This window comes from Mobula birostris, chromosome 9 (assembly GCF_030028105.1).
Source record: "Mobula birostris isolate sMobBir1 chromosome 9, sMobBir1.hap1, whole genome shotgun sequence".
NCBI lineage: Eukaryota > Metazoa > Chordata > Chondrichthyes > Myliobatiformes > Myliobatidae > Mobula > Mobula birostris.
In genome coordinates this window covers 110,754,813-110,776,327 of record NC_092378.1, presented here as the reverse complement: position 1 = coordinate 110,776,327, position 21,515 = coordinate 110,754,813, and the positions used below count along the sequence as shown (strand labels likewise).

General features: G+C 40.3%; 1 protein-coding gene across 2 annotated transcripts in view; it reads right to left on the bottom strand.

Annotated features, from left to right (window-relative positions):
• Nucleotides 1-13,613: 13,613 nt before the first annotated feature.
• The window catches only part of metrn (meteorin, glial cell differentiation regulator), a 39,618-nt gene continuing 31,716 nt past the window's right edge, over nt 13,614-21,515 (bottom strand). For both annotated transcript variants that reach the window (XM_072268609.1, XM_072268608.1), the window contains exon 4: nt 13,614-15,741. In XM_072268609.1, the coding sequence (XP_072124710.1) occupies nt 15,425-15,741 (317 nt within the window). In that variant the 3' untranslated portion in view covers nt 13,614-15,424. The remainder of the gene's footprint in view (nt 15,742-21,515) is intronic.

The following is a 21,515-nucleotide window of genomic DNA, read 5'->3' as shown; positions in this document are numbered from 1 at the left end:
TTCCAGCCAAGGAGTCTATGCAGACTCTCAGAGAAATTCCATTAATCCCCTGCAGCCACTTATTTTACTGTTACATATTCTCTTTCTAATGCCCATTATTGTTTTAATCAAAACAATACACATTTTTCCTCCCCCCCCCCCCCACTTTCTGCTTTCCACAGGGATCGCTCTCTACTCGACTCCCTTGTCCATTCATCCCTCCCCACTGATCTCCCTCCCGGCATTTATCCTTGCAAGTGGAACAAGTGCTTCAGTGCCCTTGCACCTCCTCCCTTACTACCATTCAGGGCCCCAAACAGTTTTTCCAGGTGAGGCGACACTTCACCTGTGAGTCTGTTGGGGTCATACACTGCATTTCATGCTCCCGTGGTGGCCTCTTGTATATCGGTGAGACCCGATGTTGTTTGGGAGACCACTTCACTGAGCATCTACAGTCCGTCTGACAGAACAAGCGGGATCTCCCAGTGGCCACCCATTTTAATTCCACTTCCCATTTCCATTCACTCCACTGTCAGGATAAGGCCACACTTAGACTGGAGGAACAACACCTTATATTCCATTTGGGTAGCCTCCAACCTGATGGCATGAACATCGATTTCTCAAACTTCCAGTAATGCCTCCACCTCCCCCCTTCACTATTTCCCAACCCCTTGTCCCTCTGTCATGTTTTCTCCTTGCCCCACATTGCCTCCCTCTGGTGCTCCTCCCTTCCCCCAGTCCTTTCTTCTTTCTTTCATAGCCTTCTGTCTCATTCACCAATCAACTCCCTAGCTCTTTGCTTCATCCCTCCCCCTCCAAGTTTCCCCTAGCGCCTGGCGTTTCTCTCTCCCTTCCCCCCGCCTTTCAAATCTACTCCTCAGCGTTTTTTCTCCAGTCCTGCCGAAGTTTCCGGCTCAAGATGTTGACTGTATTTTTTTTCATAGATGCTACCTGGCCTGCTGAGTTCCTCCAGCATTTTGCGTGTATTGTTTTAATCCATCTTGCCCCTGACATTCCTGCCAGTAGCCAATTCACCCACCTCGTCACCTTTGGGATTTGTGAAGCAACTGGTGCACCCAAAGGAGACACACAGTTATAGAATATACAATGTATATTCTCTTCATAAACAACAACAGAAATCAGGATTTAATCTGGGTCTCAGGAGTTGTGAAATGCTTTGCCACGGTGCTACCAATTTAAAATCTGTTAATAATTTGGAATTTCTGGTCTTGGTATTAATGACCACAAATAAAATGATGTTGTCATCTGATTTATTATTCCTCATGAAAGGAAACCTGCCCTTCTTACTTGCTCTGGCCTCTATGTAACTCCTGGACCAGACCATTTTCTTTCTCTTAAAAATATCCCTGTACTGATCTAGCAAGTCAATCTTCTCAACAAGAAATTGAAGATGGGCAAGAAATGTACTGATCTAGCAAGTCAATCTTCTCAACAAGAAATTAAAGATGGGCAAGAAATGTTTGCATTGCCAGTAATTACCAGACACCATAAAAGACATAATAAAAGTCCTACCTCAAATGATCTTTCTACATTTCATGACATCATGTGCCAGTGATTTCCAGGAGTCACTGTGGAGTCTCGGGGGCTTTGAGAGCATTCCTGAATTGTTTCCTGTAGTTGGGATGCCACTCAGATCAAAGCATCAGCTTCCAGAGTCTGGGTTAGTGCCAAACTCAAAATCATAGAATGTAGAAGAGAGTGGGCTATACTCTTAAGATCCAAAAGTTAACGTTCTCTACCTACGTGCCCCTATATCACCCATTGAAAATAAAGGTCTACATTATCATCCTGTAGTACACAGACAACACTTCCCAATTCATGGTACCAAACTGGCAATAAAGGCCGGTATCAGTGAAGATATTCGCCATTTCATGCTGAGTGGCAGCATAGCCTCGATAATCTGAAAAAGGAATATTTGAAGATCTAGACCTCCAGTAATCCTTACCCTCCTGCGTGCTTCTAAGGTGTGGATCACTTTCAGTGGATATTTCAAAGCACCAGAATGACATGATTGTTCCTGTAAGATTTTCCAAATCCACTGACAGGATATGTGTTGGCATCCTCTACAGCCAACACATCCAGCACTGAGACCCTAATTATATTATATTGTCAGTTCTGTTGGGCAGGCCGTATTTATTGCCTATATTATCCATTATTTAATTGTATGAGAGAGTAACCCAAAAGTTTAACAATAGTTCTCTCACATTGAGCCAGATGTTTGCTTCACTGTTATTCAAGTCCTTATGTGCCCTTCAAAAAAGTGCCTGAGGAGAGCTTACATTTCGCATGCACATTGTAAACTCAAATCCTACGGGCCAACAGCTTTTGCAGCATAATACTTTGATTGTGAGCAACCAAGTCCCTGCATCTATAAAATATTGAAGCAAGAGACAAGCAGTTACCTCTGCTTTTTCCCTGGATATCTTCAACACTGATGTCATTCTTGATCCCTCCGCCCTTATAAATCATTACAGAAAACCTTACATTGTTGTATGTCACTAGCCATGTGCAAGGCTCTTGGTGAAAAATAGTTTGACAAGTGAATATAGAAAAATGTAACCAAGGCAAGTACATGTTTGATAGAGCTATTTGGAAAAGCATATAATTCAGATAACGGTGGTAGAATCATTTCAAGAGTGTATAAAGGTTTGTCAAATCTTAAAACACATTCGACTTCATACATTAAAACAAAATGGGAGAAGGAAGGAGGGGTAATTATATCTGAGGAAGAATGGACAATAATATGGAGGTATCAATGGAAGTGTACCAGTTCACAGAAATGGAGGGAGTCTGGATGGAAAAACTTAATTAGATATTTTATTACATCCTCTCAGAAATCCCATTATGATACTAATCTCCCTGTTTGCTGGAGAAATTGTGGAAATCAAAATGCAAACCATTATCATATTTTCTGGGAATGCCCCTTTATCAAAGACTATTGGAGTGGGATACATAACGCCCTACAAGACATCTTTAAATGTGAAATATCCTTAGAAAGTAAGACCATATATTTTGGGTATATACCTCAAGAATGGTCGAAAAGAGATAAATATTTAATGAATATACTGTTGGTGGCTGGTAAAAAGACACTTACCAGGAAATGGTTATCACAGGAGAGCCAACTTTAAATGCATGAATGGAAATTACAATGGACATTTAATTGTAAGACAACAGCATCTGTTAATCATAAGTTGGAACAATTTGATTCCTACTGGGAAAAATGGTTTAACTACATAACATCTCATAGACCTGCTTTTATTCTCATAAATCAATAAACATGTTGTAAAAAACAGATCACTCCCTACTTGTACATAGTTTTCTCCTTTTGCTTGTTCTTTCTTTCCTCTCTTTTCTATAAGTGTATACCTCAGAGAATATCATGTGGAGATTTGTGGCAAATATGATATATATGTACAATATCTGAAATACATCTTATGGAAATGTTTGTTTGGTGATGAACTTCAATAAAAAATAAATTCCAAAAAAAAAGTGAATATAGTGAGTTAAAACTCCAGGAGTAAGCAAGTTCCCACTAAACTCCAGATCCCAACTTGGTTAACATCCTGACTTGGTGTGCTGCAACTATTTCAAGATTGCGATGATGATTTCATTTCACAATGTGTGTGGGAGGACATGCCTAACAAATCTTTTGGGGTTCCTCGGAGAGGTAACTAGGGAGAGAGATGAAGTTAGGGCAGTGGATGTTGTATATATTGGCTTCAATAAGGCTTTTAAGACGGCATGACCAATGGCATGTGTCAGCTTATTGATGGCTCAAAAGACAAGAAATATGACTACAAACATTACTAATACACTTTTTTTTGAAGTAAAGTGAGGTAAACTATCACCACAAACAATGAAGATGCGAGTGACGGCAAAGGGAATTTGAGAGATGAGCTGTGCTGGTGCGCTGCAGATTCAATACAGATGGATTGAGTTGGAGTGGGCGATTCGGAGAGGAGAAGTTGAGGCAGAGGACTTTTGATGCCCGTCCAACTAAGCTGGGTGCAAGTTTGGATCGCTCTAAGCACTGAGTCGATTTGGAGAGGTTGAGAATGGCAGTGAAATCTAGGCCCGAAGCAAATTTCTGGGGGGCATGTTTTAGGCCCGGAGTGATTTGCTGAGGCAAAGCCCCCGTCCTAACGTGAAGTATGATCCACTGTTCGGATAATTTAAATGCTGGTCCAGATAGACTAGAAAGGCATGGTGTCAAGTGTCAGGACGATTTTGCTCACTCTCCCACGACGTTCACTCCTCTTTCCATGATCCTGAGACTGTCGGACTGCCCTGGCTGCTGCGCTTCATGTCTGCAAGCTTTGCAGCGACCTGCCCTGGTAATATGATGAACTGATACCAAGTCCTGGGCCTACTCCAGGCTGCTCTGGGAATTTGGATCTAAGGACTCAGGCTACGTCCACACTACGCCGGATAATTTTGAAAACGCCGGTTTTGAGTAAAAACGACAGGCGTACACACTAAGCGTTTTTCAAAATATCTCTGTCCACACTGACACAGATATTTAGGCGAATCTCATCTACTGGGCACACGCAGGACGCCCAGAAAACAAGCGAAGAGGAAACGGTATACTTGGTGCGCGTTTGTCCAGTTACAGAGTAGAAAAACTTAAAAGGAATTGCTCTTGGCTCTCGCGCAGGAGAACTTAAAACTAAAACAAAAACAAATACTGGAGCATATGGAGGCAACCGACAGGGAGTTCACGGACAGTATGACCTGGCTGATGACGAACATTGAAAAACTGAATAACTCTGTTGCAATAATAAAGCACCTTGTTAAATGTATAAAACATGTTTGCATCAGTGTTATCTTGTATTTCCATACAATGTTACATTAGGCTGTTACACATCTATTGTCAGAGAAGTGCTTGCATAAATAAGTAAACCACCTTCATACAAGCAAGGACAGAAAACAGGGCAAAGTGAGTATACTTATTTTTAGATTATGAAGACACGCAGTCCTCTTTTATTGTCATTTAGTAATGCATGCATTAAGAAATGATACAATATTTCCTCTGGTGTGATATCACAAAACACAGGACAGACCAAGACTGAAAAAAACTAACAAAACCACTTAATTATAACATATAGTTACAACAGTGCAACAATACCATAACTTGATGAAGAAGTCCATTCAGTAAGCTATGGGTAAGCAAATGTATTTGGTGAGTACATTTCTAACTCTTCTGGCTTCAGTCTCGTTGCCATCTTTTGAAATTGTTAGGTTCTGCGAAGCGCAGAATCAAATATCGCTGTGATGATTGTACACTCTAGTATCAATTGTTTGGTGACAATAAAGTAGTAATAATAATAAGAAGAAGAAGAATAAGAAGAAAACAATGAAATGCTGAGCTGCCATCATTTGTTCCGGCATGTCATGACAGCCGATTTACAAAGCTCCGGTTACTCCCTACACACTGCAACGGATATTAGGCGTTTTCAGATTTATTCACTCTGGAGACTGTTTCTGAAAATCTCCATTTTTGGGGGCTGAAACGCCATTTCAGTGTGGACGGAAGGTCAAAACGAAGAGAAAAAGCTTCGTTTTCAAAATTATCCAGTGTAGTGTGGTATAGGCTCAGTTTGGTTCGGAGTGCTGTTGTTACTTCTTCTATTGTTTACATGATTTGTGTTTTTTCCCTCTTTCCCTGCAAATAGAATTGGAGTTGGCCTTTTTTTTAATTGAATTCTTTCTGGTTTACTTTGTGCTGCCTGTAAGCAGACAAATTTCAAGGTTGCATAGTTTATACATTTCTTTGAAAATAAATGTCCTTTGAACCTTTGACAAGGTCCCACATGACAGGCTGATCTGGAAGGATGGGTTGCATCGGATTCATGGGGGGGGGGTCTAGCAATGTGGGTTCAAAATCGGCTCAATCAGAGGAAGCACAGGAGATAATTAAAGATTGATTCTCCAACTAGAGGCCTGTGACTAGTGTGGTGCTTCAGGGGTCAGTGATGGCACCTTTTTTATTAATTATTTCTGTAACGGTCCCTCAACGAACATAGCACAATTTGCAAGTTTGTTGATGATAACAAATTAAGGGGTCTCATTCAAAGTGAAGCAGTTAGATATGTGGGTAAATGGGGTTCAAAGTGTGAGATGATGTATTTTGGACAGTCAGACCAAAATAGGGCTTATACAGTGAATGACAGGGAACTGACATGTGTTGTGGGGCAGAGGGATTTGGGAGTACAAATACTCAATTTTAAACTGAGAGGCTTGTGAGCATGTGGAATGAGCTGCCAGATGAAGTGTTTGAAGTAGGTAGAACTGCAATGTTGAAGAGGCATTTGGATAGGTACTGTATATGGGGTGGGGGGTGGAGGTTGGAGGGATTTGGGCTGAATCCAGATAACTAGGACTAGCAAGGGGGATGCTGTAGTTGGCATGGACCTGTTGGGCCAAAGGGCCTGTTTCTGTACTGTATAACTGTATGACTCTATGGCTCAAATCAACTTCAGTATTCCTTAAATTCGCCTACTTGACTCCTAAACACAGTGTTAGGTTACGCTTTACTTTAAGCTATAGAAATCCAAGTTGTCTGAAGATCATCAGCATCAAGTCCTATGAATGCACATCTGAAGGTTACATAAACTCAGAGATTTAGAGGAGTGGATGCAATCTCTCGAACTGTCAAGCCCACATATTCTAATTGGATCTGTATGATGGGCAATATAGGTTTTGTGATTGAAAATATGGATGTACAATGTTCTGTGCCGAATGTAAAATGCCGAGAGGAGAAATCTGTCTGATGGACTAAACAATATTATTGGAGAGCAGTCCAGGGAACCCTGATCCTGACAACTGACATCTGTTCTCCCACCCTGAAGCAACAATCGCTTTCTTTGTCTCTTTCTCCTTTCTCATCAGCCCACATTCCTTCTTTATAACATTATCAAGCAATGATCCTTTACCAGGTTCCCCCATTATTTTCTATTTAATACTATTACCTTTTTAATTTGAATTATAATTATGCTCTTACTGTTTTCCATCTTCCTCATGCTGCTCCCATCTTATTCCAGTAATAAGTACATTTTGCCAAAGCCTCTCTCTCCACCACTCATTGAATGCAGTTGATGTGTGTACAAAATCATTAAAGACATGAATAGAGTTCTGAAAACCAGAAGGCTTGGTTTAAGAAAAGGGGTAGCAGATTTAGAGGGGATCCCTGGGGCAATATTTTCACTAAAGAATGGCTGTAATATGGATTGCACTCTCTGTGGGGTTGGTAGAGGGAGAGACTGACCAAATTTTTCTGGAGTTGCCAAGGCAGGAAGGCCTGGGAAATGGGATTAATATAGATGGGTGCTTGATGATTGACCTGGACTTGATGACCGAAAGGTCCTGTTTCGGTGCTGTAAAATCCCATGACATAACACTCCTCTCCTGCTACTTCTGTGATATATTGAGTATGTTCTATACTCTAAGCAGAAACTCTTTTTTTTCAGCATTCCTCTTAAAACATAGTGTAATTGGGATCCTCTGACCTGAGTCATGTGGAATCAAATTTCATGAAGATAAGAGTCAGACAGCAGGAATGGCTGTGTTGTTTGTGCTGAGCAGACACCCAGACCGGCAGCTTCTCCACAGAAAGCACTAAATTGACTATGTTATCCCATGGATGGTAATTTGTAATTGAAATGGGCCATTGTTCATGCTAGTTACTGGACATGTTTCTACCCTTAATTACAAAATAAGCAAAGCATCTAATTACACTTTTAGGAATAATATCAAAGTTTTTTCAGTTAGGCAGCTGCTTCAGAGACCTGCTTGTATTAGTCGAGTGCATTTAGAGCCAATGATTGTTCTGGAAGTTACTACGTAAAAGTCCAAATAAAAGGTTCAACTAAAAATGTATCAGTCTGACTTCAACAGGAAGGAACTTACTGAGACTTTGCATTGCTGTGAGTGGTGCCCTTATGTAGGGCTTGACAACAGCCATTGTGCTCAGCTGAATTTCTGCTGCTTGAATTTCTAATCACTCTGTCTTCTGCCAATGTTCAGGAGTACATTTGTTTAAACCCCTAAAAAGAACAAGACGGATGAGAAACTACAATTTCTAATGGATCTGTTGTCCTCCGTATCAATGTGACAGAATCTGAGCAGTCAGTTTACAAGAATGTGGTGCTTCAAAGTAACAAACCACCATCAAATTAAAAGCAAGTATATATTTCACCGTACAAGACATGTTAGAGGATGAACAATTTGGTAAAAAGAGAACAGTTACAGGAGGAATTGTTACCTGCAGCAAGACTTCTATAAAATAAGCAGTAAAATCAAAGTGGAGATGGGAATTCCCAGCCAGATCAATTGAACAGCAAGTTAAAGCTGAGACAGAGCAGCCTAAGGGGTCATTGTGATGTCTGTACAATTTAAGCTGACTCCTCAGTTTGAGGGAAAATGCAGATTCAACAACACCGGAGACAAAAGTAGTTCCCACTGCAGTGATGGCTAAAGGTAGTGAATAAGTCGCAGATGTTTTATGTAACAAAAAGACAAGCAGAGCGCTGGCTTTATGCAATTTTCCTTCCCATGGTATCTCTTTAATAGCATTCGCTGACAAAGGAGTTAACTATTTTGAATTTAAGGCAGGATTTCTGAGAACTAATTTGTTTCTGGATAAGAAAATAGGTTTAAATAAACACTGCTCTTAGTGCCCAGTCTATTAAAGTATTTGACGTCTTATGGAGATTTCACAGAGTAATGAGTCGAAGCCATGCATGATGCAGAGCAGACCCTTTGGGAGAGTGAAGTTTACTGATGTGATTGAGTAAAGGGCATCCCCATCCCCACCTCCCCTATGACAAAGAATTATATCCAGGAACTACTAAATAATAAAAGGCTAAAGACTACATGGACTTTAGCTGCTTCTGTTTAGCAATAATATGTTATTAACTACATTTTCATACAAGATCAAATTTTGCTCTTTTGGCTGTGATGTATGTTTTACAGCTGAAATGTTGCTGGATTAGAATAGATAACATGAATTCAGTATGTGGGCCAAATTTGGTTTAACTGTTGGCCGGCTGGTGGTGCAGTGGCATCAGCGCCGGACTGCAGAGCGAAGGCTCCCGAGTTCGAATCCAAGTCGGGCCACCCCCCGGGCACACTTTCCATCCGTGCCGGGTTGTGTGTCGAGCTAGCCACTCAGCCTCGTAAAAAACAAGGGCCGAGTCAAGAACGTTCATATCGTGACCTGGTTAATCCAAAAGGAGACCAATCCTGACACCACGCACCAGACAAGAATGGTTGACTGTCTGGTACGACATGCTAGGAAAGAAGGTTTAACTGTGGCCAGTAGTTCCAAGGACACATCTGATCACAGGCTAATCCTCAAGCTGCTGTAAGTATTGCACTCACAGAGTGAGAAATGCTGACACATAGGTGAGTGCATTTTGTCACTGGGCTCCACATGAAATCCAGCGACAGAGCTCAACTGCATTGGGGCATTATGCTGGGGAATCTGCCTCTTTGACCCGATGCCAAACAAGCCTGGCATATGAACAGAGATCCCAAACAATTGAATGGTGATTCCAGTCTGAAGATTAGGAAGGAAAAGGTATTTATTTCTGTAAAAGAAAATCTGCAGATGCTGTAGTGGGTTTTGGTGAAAGATGATCTCCTAAAATGTTAGTTGTTTCTTTCTCCACAGTTACTGTCTAACCTGCTGAGTATTTCCAGCACATTTTATTTATAAATTGTTTTTTTTTAACGTATATAAGGTTCTAATTATTTCCTAACCTTTTAATGTACTTTAAAAATGTTATATTATTCAATAACTTTAAATATAAGTACAGATGAGCAGGAACTGTTGGTGACAAATTAAGTGGGTGGGTCTGATACCAACTTGGTCTGCAACATAAATATGGGAGTGAAGATTTCTCTAACATTTCCAAGGAGCTTTTCAAGTCCTTGGGTATCCCAAGGTCCTTTAAAACTAATGAATTATGACTTGAAGAGTCATGTTTGTAACCAGGAACCAGACATTGGGATCTGATACTTCTTGTGATTTTGAGATACTTTTTGTGATGTGAAATATTGAGTTCTCCTCACGGCCTTTAATTAATATTTATTTCATAGAGGGTTCAGAAGTGGAGAGAGTGAGCAATTTCAAGTTCCTGGGTGTCAAGATCTCTGAAGATCTAACCTAACCTGGTCCCAACATATTGATGCAGCTATAAAGAAGGCAAGGCAATGGCTATATTTCATTAGGGGTTTGAAGTGATTTGGTTTGTCAACTAAAGCACTTGAAAACGTCTAAAGATGTACTGTGGAGAGCTTTCTGACAGGCTGCATCACTGTCTGAAATTGGGCAGGGGGGGCGGGGGGTTACTGCACAGGTCTGAAAGAAGCTACAGAAAATTGTAAAATTAGTCAGCTCCATCTTGAGCACCAGCTTCCACAGAACCCAAGACATCTTCAGAAAAGTGACGATCATTACTAAAGACCCTCATCAATCAGGATATGCCCTCTTCTCTTTGTTACCTTCAGGTAGGAGGTACAGAAGCCTGAAGACAAACACTCAGTAATTGAGGAACAGCTTCTTCCCCTCTGCCATCAGATTCCTGAATGGATATTGAACCCATGAACACTAACTCACATATATTTTATATATTTCTGTTTCTGCACTACATTTCATCTGTTCAATATACTGTACATATATATACTTACTGTAATTGGTTTACTTATTTATTTTTCTTTCTATATTATTATGTATTGCATTGAACTGCTGCTGCTAAGTTATCAAATTTCATGATAGATGCTGGTGATAATAAACCTGATTCTGATTCTTATTCTGACCCAATAGTTTGGATGAGGTAACTATGTCTGTAGACACTGAAGAGAACTCAATATTCAAACCTTAAAATGTTCTTACACATATTTTTTCCTTTTTTCATCAAGAGGGCTTTAGCTCAATGCCTTCTCTGATCCACTGATACCCTTCGACAATGCACCATCTATTCAGCATCACCTTGAAGCACCAACTTAGATTTTCAGATCTCAAAACTGACAAGCTTCATTCAGTTGTGCCTCTAAGAGTAAAATGTATTTGATCTATCTTGTTACTATGAAAAATCCAGAGGTTAGATTTGAAAGCAAATTCTGATGCAAAGTTGAATTTATGCATGCAAAGGGAGCATTTTGACTTTCAGATGGCCGACCTCACCCCTCATCACACATTTGTGACTTTGTCCTCAGTCCATTTCATGAAATGAACACCAGCTGCTTCTCTGGACCAGGATGCTACCATCAAAAGGAATTGTAAATTGTGGCAGGATACAGGAAGGGCCACAAGGAGTGCAGACTCAGCATTACAGCAGTTCCTTTTAATATTGGGGTCCCGAGTATCACTTCTGTATCTCCAGGGCTCACAGAAATACTTCAATACTTTTCTTCAGGGGAAGTTAAAGAGGTGGTCACAAGTAGACTTGCAGGATAACTTTTATGACATGTTCTCAGCAAAGCAGCTGGCTAGCAACGGTAAGAGCACAAGCAGGAGTTCCACTGTTGGAGTACATATGCTTCATCCAAAGCAGCTGTGGTTTGTGTTCCATGGTCCCACTGATACTAACCCCAGGACAACACCCAAGCAATTTTAGTAGCCTTGGAAATGGCAGCAGCACTGCTGTGAACCCATCTGAACTTCATGATGAACTGCATTTTTGAGACTTCATCGAAAACTCAGATCACACACCATGCCCCTCCAGAGGCTGAGATACTTATCAGATACTGTTTGATACCCACATGAAACTTTAGTTCCCCAAACCAACACTTAGCATAATGGCCAACCTCCTATCACTGCATTTTTGTTTTTACTGCCAGATCTCCATCTCCCTTGAAAGCATAATTCCCAAATAGCATTGACTTCTATTGGCAGTTATGGAGATGTTTAACCTCTCTCTTCGGCAGCCACTTGCTTCTAGCAGGCTTTGATTATAGCAGTGGCTAAGAAGAAGGTGGTAACCTGCTTCAGTGACTATCTCCCAGTAGCACTTACATCCATAGTGATAAGTGTTTCGAGAGAAACACATCAATTCCTGCTTGACAAGTGAATTGGATCTGTTCCAATTTGACTATCGGAGTAACAGGTCCACAGCAGATGCCAGCTCCCTGGCTCCTCATTCAACCCTGGAACACCTCAGCAGCAAAGATGCATACATCAGAATGCTCTTTACCGACTACATTTCAGCACTTAATGCCATTATCCTCTCAAAACTAATCAAAAATCTTCAAGACCTTGGCCGTAATATTTCTTAGTGCAGTTAGATCCTCGATTTCCTCACTTGCATACCCTGTCAGTTCGTATTGGCAACATCTCCTCCACAATCTCCATCAAACAAAGGTGCTCCACAAGGCTGTGTGCTTGGTCCCCTGCTCAACCCACTTTACACTTATGACTGTGTAGCTAGGCACAGCTCCAGCGTCATATTCAAGTTTGCTGACATCATCACTTTTGTAGGCCTAATCAAAAGTTGTGACAAATCGGCATATACGAGGGAGAATGAAAATCTGGCTGAGTGGTGTCATAGCAACAATCTCTTACTCAATGTCAGCAAGGCTACGGAGCTGATTATGGACTTCAGGAGGAGGACACCAGAGGTCCATGAGCCAGTCCTCATCGGAGGAACAGTGGTGGAGAGGGTCCCAACTTTAAATTCCTTGGTGTTATTATTTCAGAGGACGTGTCCTGGGCCCAGCACGCATATGCAATTACAAAAAAAGCACGGCAGCAACTCTACTTCCTTAGGAGTTTGCAGAGATTCAGTATAACATAAAACTTTGACAAACTTCTATAGGTGTGTAGTGGAGAGTATATTGACTGGCTACATCATGGCCTGGTATGGGAACACCAATGCGCTCGAACAGAAAATCCTTCAAAAAGCAATAGATATGGCCCAGTGCATCACGGGTGAAACCCAGCCACCAGTGAGCACATCTACACAGGATGTTGTTCCAGGAAAGCAGCATCCCCCATCAGGGACCCCCACCACCCAGAACATGCTCTTGTCTCACTGCTCCCATCAGGAAGAAGGTACAGGAGCCTCAGGACTCACATCACCAGATTCAGGAATAGCCACTACCCCTCAAGAATCAGGCTCATGAACAAAAGGAGATAACTTCCCTCAGCCTCACTAGCCCCAACATTGAAATGTTCCCACAACCTATAGACTCACTTTCAAGGACTCTTCATCCCATGTTCTCGATATTTATTGCTTATTTATTTATTTATTATTATTATTACTATTATTTCTTTCTTTCTGTATTTGCAGAGTTTGTAACTTTTGCAGACTGGTTAAATGCATAAGTTGTTGCAGTCGTTCATTGATTCTATTTTGATTATTATTCTATAATGGAGTTATTGAGTATGCCTGCAAGAAAAAGTATCACAGGGTTGTGTGTGCTCATATACATGTACTTCAATAATGAATTTGCTTTTAACTTTGACTGAAGTCTTGCACATACCCAAAGGAACCACAGTTGTTTGTATGTTATCCATTTTAGCCCCCTGAAAATATCCAGAACCATATAATCAAACATGGGGAAAACAGCCACACAGCCCATCATACTGATAAATAATTCCAACGACAAGAATGGAACTCAACTTTAGATTTTAATAGACTTTTGTAAAGTAAAAAGGCCTTCTTTAAAAAATGACACAAAACTCTAGCCCATATTTATACATAGATTCAAAAGATTTCCATTTTTCCATCCATTGAATTTACGATTTTTTAAACAAATATTTACATTATGTACACTCACACTAGTTGTAGATACACAAACATAACCAAGGCCGCTGATAAATGGCATGGTAGCAAATATTCTATAGGAGCAGAATTGCCAATACCACCATCCCATGACAAGACACTTAAAAGACAAAGAAATAGAAGTGGAATAAAGATTTTGTTCGTTTTGATTACTCTTCAATGGAGTTTTGATCAAGTGTTGCCCTATTCAGATTGGATTTTAAAAGTCGTGGCTTTGTGCATTAACATTACTGGTGGGTTTTATGTTTAGTAGCAGCCCACTTAAAGCTCCAGATGTTTATGTATGCAACTTGCCCCATATTTCTCCAAATTCCACAAATGGAGCTTTGCTTCCAGAGCAACATTCTCCAATATGTTCAGTTTCTTGTAGTAAATGCTCTGGTATCTTGCTTGTGAAACAGTGGATTACTATTTCGTTCAAAGGAAAAGCAAAGACTTAGAACAGTGCAAAGATTATAAACACATTCAAATCTAAATTCTTAAATAGGCTGAATGGAGAGCCAATTATTTTTCTGCGATACGGCGCAGAATGGGCACTTCCAGCCCTTCAAGCCGGACTTGCCCAGCGACTCGGACAACCCCAATTTTACCCTATCCTATCATGGAACAATTTACAATGAGCAATTAGCCTAACCAGTACGTCTTTGGACTGTGGGAAGAAACTGGAGAGCCTGGGGAAACCCACGCATTCCTCGGGGAGAACATACAGAGGTTCTTTACAGAGGACACCAGAATTGAACTCCAACGCCCCAAGCTGTAATACCGTCGTGCTAACCACTACACTACCATGGCGCCAAGCAGGGATCATGGGGTAATAAGGGAACTTGTGCATAAGAGTGTAGTTTCAACAAGAGTATGGAATCTAACAAATGTAAATACTTGTAGTTTTTTGTTACCATGTTTATATGTTTGGTATTTGGATTGTATGTGCCCGAAATAACAAACACTCCAATTTTCACTGTGGTCTCCTAAAGTTGCAACCAATCGCATCATAAATAACAAAAATATACAAAGTAATCATTCAGTTGAATGACCCAGCATGTTTACTTGGACGAATCATGTGACAAAACATCAGTCATTGATCTTGTGTCAATAACCTCTATTTAGTGCTGTTTAATTTTGGTTAAAAGATCTTCATAAACACCTGCATGGAGCCATGTGATCTATATACCATATATTATATTTGGAATGTTCTTCCAGGATATTGAACCAGTTGTATCATTTGAATTTGAAATCAATTTTATTGTGGAATACACTGTTGCCCTGCAAAAAGGCGGCGTCCCGATATGAAACTATTTTACATATTTATTATTTAACCAAAAAGGCCTTTCACAAAGTGAAACTGAGTGCATGTTCTTAATTGTTCACAAGGAGCAATAAATCACTCCCCTTCCTTTCCAAGTGTCCTTCACACACAAGCTTGCTGTGTAATAACAATTGTTGTATTAGACAATAAATCAGTCCCACAGTTGCCTTGCACAATGAGGTTAGCAGTACAGTCACAGACGTTCTCACTGGACAATGAATCAATCCTTCAAAATCTTTTCAGGAATTCCTTCACAACATGATTTCTCACGTACCGTATCGCTGCAGTGGCATATGTTTCACCGGCCTTTCCTGCCAATAGCCACACAGCAGTTTCAGTCAGATTCAATCTCACATTGATTCTCGTGTGTTTCTTTGGCTGCTTCATAAATCCTCTTAAAATCTTTGTAACGCGGTGCACACCCAAGCCAGGCCTCTCCAAAGTGGATGTGGCCCGTGAAAATGAAGCTCCCAACTCCTTGCTTGACACCACACTTCAAGAATGTCCTCACTTCCCCAAATGATTTTCCGTATTTTCCTATCGGGTGGAAGAGCGTGTACTTCTGTCTATAAATTTTGGTGGTGCCCACGTTTACAACGGATTCCTGGTGTTCTCTGTCGTGAATCACACTCCGGATGTGACCTCGCACCACTGGAAAAATAAAGGAAAACATCAATATTTCTGCAAACAGTGCACACAAATGCCCAAGACAGAAGACAAAGTCCAGCACATTGATTTAAACTGAAATTCAGTGGAGTAGATCAACCTTAGAGTCATTTCTATTTATTTTCGAACTATCTTTTTTCACTCCTGAACGAAGAGAATGAAAAAAATCAGGGAGCAGTGTAATGACCTGTTAACAGTCAATCATCATTTTACACCACTGCACAAACAAGATCCACCCAGCTGTGTTTGTAAAGACCAACATATTTTCCCTCCTAAAATAAAAAGCACCAGGTTTTTACTATTTTTAGAAACAATAACTTCAGACAATAAAAGCATGTGTCAAAAATTGTATGTATGCACTGTACATTCTAGAATAGAATCTTTTGATCTCCAGAGTGTGTGAAATCAGTAAAATTTGATAGAACTGTACATATTCCACATATTGTGCCTTTGAACACCATTTTAAAAGATTCACTTTACTTGTCATATGTACATTGAAATATACAGTGAAATATGTTTTTACTGAACAATTCTACAATAAATTATTATGACATCGAGTAAATACTTTGAAGGAAGGTAAGTATATCTTACAGTCATGGAGTTAATTACATAGCAGAAAGAGGCCATTTTGGCCACAGTCTCCTGCAGCATTTAAAACTAAGTTTTTGAAGCTGAAATACAAGGAGTAAATCCCTGATCTCATACGCTCAGAAGGAGATGGGACTCTAGGAGCCTCAGGCATTTTTGCCCATTGGGTACTGGTCTTTCTGGTGTTTGGTGCTCAGTCATTACTGAAACCCATATTCAGTATACTGAAGTGGGGTTTGGCAAAGCAGGGTGCTAACAACAGAGGAGCTCCACCCGTTAGCAAACTTCCAGCAAGCACTAAAAAGCAGAGTCTTCACTTTGCCCAAAACCCTGACATCTCTAGAAATGTCCAAATCACTAATCAAGATAAGATCATCAAACATGGAGTGACTAGAAATTAGGGTTTCAAATGTAAGGGTCTCAAAACTTCAGCTTGAGATGAAGGGGCAACTAAACAACAGGAAAACTAGCATTTACTCTGTCAATAATATAGTAAATGAGAAGGAGTAATTTCTTTAGCCAGAGGATGGTGAATCTGTCAAATTCAATGCACAGTTGGCTGTAGAGACCAAATTGTTGGGTATATTTGAACTGAGATTGATCGGTTCTTGATTTGTAAGGGCATCAAAGGTTCTGTGGACCATAGGGTTAAGAGAGATAGTAATCAGCTAAGATGGAATAGCAAAGAAGACTGATGGGCCAAATTCAGCTCCTATGTATTACAGTCTTATGGTCTTAAAATATCCCATTGATTTCCTATGGCTCAGTCAGAAAATGCCTTCTAGGTACACTAATACCCATACATTGATTTCTGGTTTAAACTTAAAGAAAAGCAGACGCCTACTTGGAGATAATGCATCCCAGTGAGGAGGCTGGAGAGGCAACATTTCTGCTCAACAGCATTCATTTGCATGGAAGTCCTATTAATGAAATTGACTGTCGACAGTCACTGCCTTACACATGAAGAATGACCCCTCGAACAAGTTACTTGGAACACAGAGAAAGGAAGTAAACATGATAATTGATGGGGAAATATTTAAAGTTATATGTTTCATAATCAGACTGCAATTTCTGTAATCAGGCTTACATCTAATTTTTGGAAAGACAGACAAGTGCTTTAAATCAGGGGTTCCCACGCTGGGGTCTACAGACCCCTTGCCTAATGGTATTGGTTCGTGGCATAAAAAAAAGTTGGGAACCCCTGCTTTAATTTCAAGCAGTACAATTAAACTTTTTGTAAGCCAAACTCAACTATTTGAAAGAAAAGGGGAAGAACCAAGTTGTTTCGAACAGTTATTAAATTAGTGTCTAACTATTTCAGGCAATTAGAAGTCAATTTTGATGTAAGCTGCTTTTGAGAATGCACCATTAAGTACAATGAGAAATGGCCGGAAACGGTAGTGAACAATAATAAAGAGTGTCTTCAGGGTCTGTGTCAGTGTGGAGCGAAATGGTAATTACACTGTGAACTCAGTCCTCCATAAATGAGCAAACCTTAGCTGGGTTTACACTAGTACTCTAGTGGAAATCCCACTGCAGTGCCAACATATTTAAACAGGATATTTATTTGAGATAAAATGGAGCTGTGCTGTGTGCATGCCTGTTATGAAAGCTAAACAAGCCATAGTTCACTGCACAATAAAGTTTACTACAATTGGTATATATAAAACCATTCTTTCTCCAGGGATTTTAAGTGGAACAGAGATTCCCTGTAGTTCTGTCCTGTAACTTTAATTATAATGGAACAAATACATGGAGAGAACAGTGTATAAAACATTCAAATGCAATCATCAAGACCTAGAATTGACCTTTCACATAATCGTTGATATTATGAATCTGCAAATCTTTCAACAGATCTATAAAAATGTTCTATAAAAGTTGGACATCTACTTATGCAATTAGAATACTAAAATTGCTTAAATTTAAGAATCAAGGTGAAGTAAAATGACTGTCAACTAGCAGACATCAACATCCATCAATTAACTTAAAATGTGTCATCTTCAAGACTTTGATCAGCAGTGACTTTTGAGATGAATAATGGATTATTTGCATATTTTGGTAAGGTTTCAAATTTACACTGTTGTATTGCCATGGCAGTCAACAAAACTGACAAAAGACCAGAACCTGATTAAACAATCCAAATGTTATCCCACAAAATTCCACAAGAATATGTTCCATTTAATACACGTTATGACTGAGTTGCAATGGACATAGCCTCTTTTCCCTTATAGGTTACCTACTGGATTAATTATGGTTTCAAATCACAAACTCCAAAGTGCTAAGGCTTAACCTAGTGTGGAGAAACCATGGCAACAAGCCTCCTCATAGTGTTTTTTCCAAGTTTCTCAAAGCAGCAACTCAGGAAGCAACTGAGGAGGCAGGTCAATTTCTTCTTAAATACACGATTCTGTAAAGATTGAGTTCCTATTTTTAAGCTTGCTTTTCAAAAAACAATTTAAATTACTGTCAAAATGATATAATATAATTTTGATTTTTTTTCTTTGAACTCCCAAACAGACTTAACTCCAAAGAAAACTAGCACATGCACTGAGAACTACTTCAGAACAAAAGCTCATCAGAGTGGGTGTTGTGGGCGGGGTAGCAGCCATATCCCCTTTGACCTGAGGTACATTTAAGGCCTACAAATCATGGTATTAGCCAACCATGCAAGCATAAATGGCTCACTGGCCATTTACTTTCAGCAGACCATGAGTGCTCACAGCAGAGCAGCAGAAGCAGGAGTTTGCTAATTACAACTCAGGCTAGATGTTAAGGCCACAAGTCTTTTACACTAGTTCCTAGTATGTATGAGAGTTGTCATTAACTCACCCTTCACCAGCAACTAATTTTTGAGTAACGTGGCAATGCCGTGTGAATGTTATTTAGTTAATTCCAGTCTTTAGTAACACAGATAGTTTAATTGTCTTTGGCAACTTGGATTTTAACCACAATCCTATTTTCTTTAACAATACCTAACATTAAATGGCTTGTGGGCAACTCATTCACAGGCAGTGGAGGAATTTGGACCAGTGCTCAGGGTGGGAATTCACAGGGTGCCAAGGATCGACCTACGTACCTTCCTCAACCACAGATGCCCTGCCTGCCTTCTCTTGTGCAAGGTTTTGGTCTCTTGACTATGACAATTTACCTCTATCCCTAGACCCATCATTTATTCCCTTATTTTTACCATTTACCAATCGTGCTCTTCATTCTGGTAATAGTATAGCACAATATGCTTTAAACTTAATCAGCAGTCCTGAGGAAGGGTCTCAGCCCGAAATGTTGAGTGTACTCTTTTCCATAGATGCCACCTGACTGCTGAGTTCCTCCAGCATTTTGTTTGCATTGCTTGGATTTTCAGCATCTACAAATTTTCTCATGTTCATCAGCAACACCACAGGTTATTTGCCCCAGGTCTATGCCAAGACTACAATCCACAAAGGAGCAACAACCTGCTTGACAAGTTCATCAGGTTGAGTAGCATCCCTGGGAGTAAAGAAACTGTTAATGATTTGGGTTGAAACCCTACAACAGGACTGAGGATGGAGTGGGGAGCTGGCCAGGGAAGTAGTGAGACAGGAGTCTAAGGTGATTGATGGACTAAGGAGATTCTTCATACTAGCCATCAGGTTTTGGCCTGAATTGTCGACAATTCCTTTACTCCCCAAAGTTTTCCTCAACCTGCTGTTTCTCCCATAAAATCGTTCGTTGCTCCAGATTCCAGCATCTGCAGCCCCTTGCAATTGATAACGGGCTTTTGCCTTGCTTCATCCAGCTCAGTCAGCTCACTGACCTCACCAGCTTCATCTTAAAAGTATCTGTGCTATGTGCTTCAGCCACTCCATCTGGAAGCAAGTTCCACTTTCTAAATGTTTATGAATCAAATTTTATCTTTCGGCATTTTAAAGAACAACTAGGAACCATGATCATTCCCAAGTGAGGCTTGAGTACCCCAGTGCTCTTTCCCACAACTGTCCTAGTGCAGACTGTGTGCGAAATTGTTTCTTGACAGAAGGGAGAAAAAAAACTTAACTTTCTTAAAAGTTTGGGTAGATTTGGCATGTCACATAAACTTTGACAAACTTGTATAGAGTATCCTGACCGGTGCATCACAACCTGGTATGGAAAAAAAAGGTGTCCAAGAATGGAAAAGTCTATTCCTGGATACAACCCAATGCACCAAACGCAATGCCTTACCCACCACTGAACACAGTATCAGGGAGCACTACTGTAAGCAAGCAGCCTTTATCATCAAGTATCCCCACCATCCAGGCCAAGCAATCTTGTCACTACTACCAGTCAGCAGGGGATAAGGAGCCTTAGGACTCTACAATTCATGTTCTCAGGTTTTTTTTACACCATTTGTTTTCTTTTGCACAATGGTTGCATGTCAGACATTGTCCGTGCATAGCTTTCATAACTTCTATCGCATTTCTTTATTTTCCTATAAAAGCCTACAAGAAAATTAATTTCAAGGTAGTATACGTATATGTACTTTGATAATAAATTTACTTTGACTTTGAAAAACTGCAGGTTCTGGAAATCTCAATGACAAACAGAGAGTGCTACAAATACTCAGTTGGTCAGGCAGGATCTGTGGAAGGAAACAACATATCAGGTCAATGGCCTTTCAGTTAAATCAGGTCCTTCTGAACCTGTATGATGGGCTGAATGACTTCCTGTGCTGCATTATTTTCTAGCAACATGCTGGAGCTAAATTTGTAACTGAAACTATTTCTAAAGAAACTTGTTAAGTTCCACGGTGAGGGTTTTAAAGATGATCTAAAGACTCACTACCTAAGGATTGCAGGTTTTCTGAAATAGTCTGTGAAAGCAAACTGCCGTGGGAAGCCAGTTCCAGCTTGGCAGTTGGGAGTAATGTTCTTTCATACGCGAGGCCCTCTTTGACACTCAGAAATCCCTGACTCTGTCTAGAACAAGTAAGACCCAGAACAGCGTTTTGCTCTCAACCTCTTCCATTACAGAAAGTAGAGCTGTTGCAAGGTATCAGCTAGGACACAGACTGGGTGAGTCTGAAGAAGAAAATTAAGTTACAATGACGAGGGATGCAATGACCGGTATATTTGGTGATGGGAAAGGGTTCAGGGTAGAGAGTCAGGGACAGCGGAAGAGAAGGCTGGCCAAAATAACAATTGTTGACTAAGCAGTGG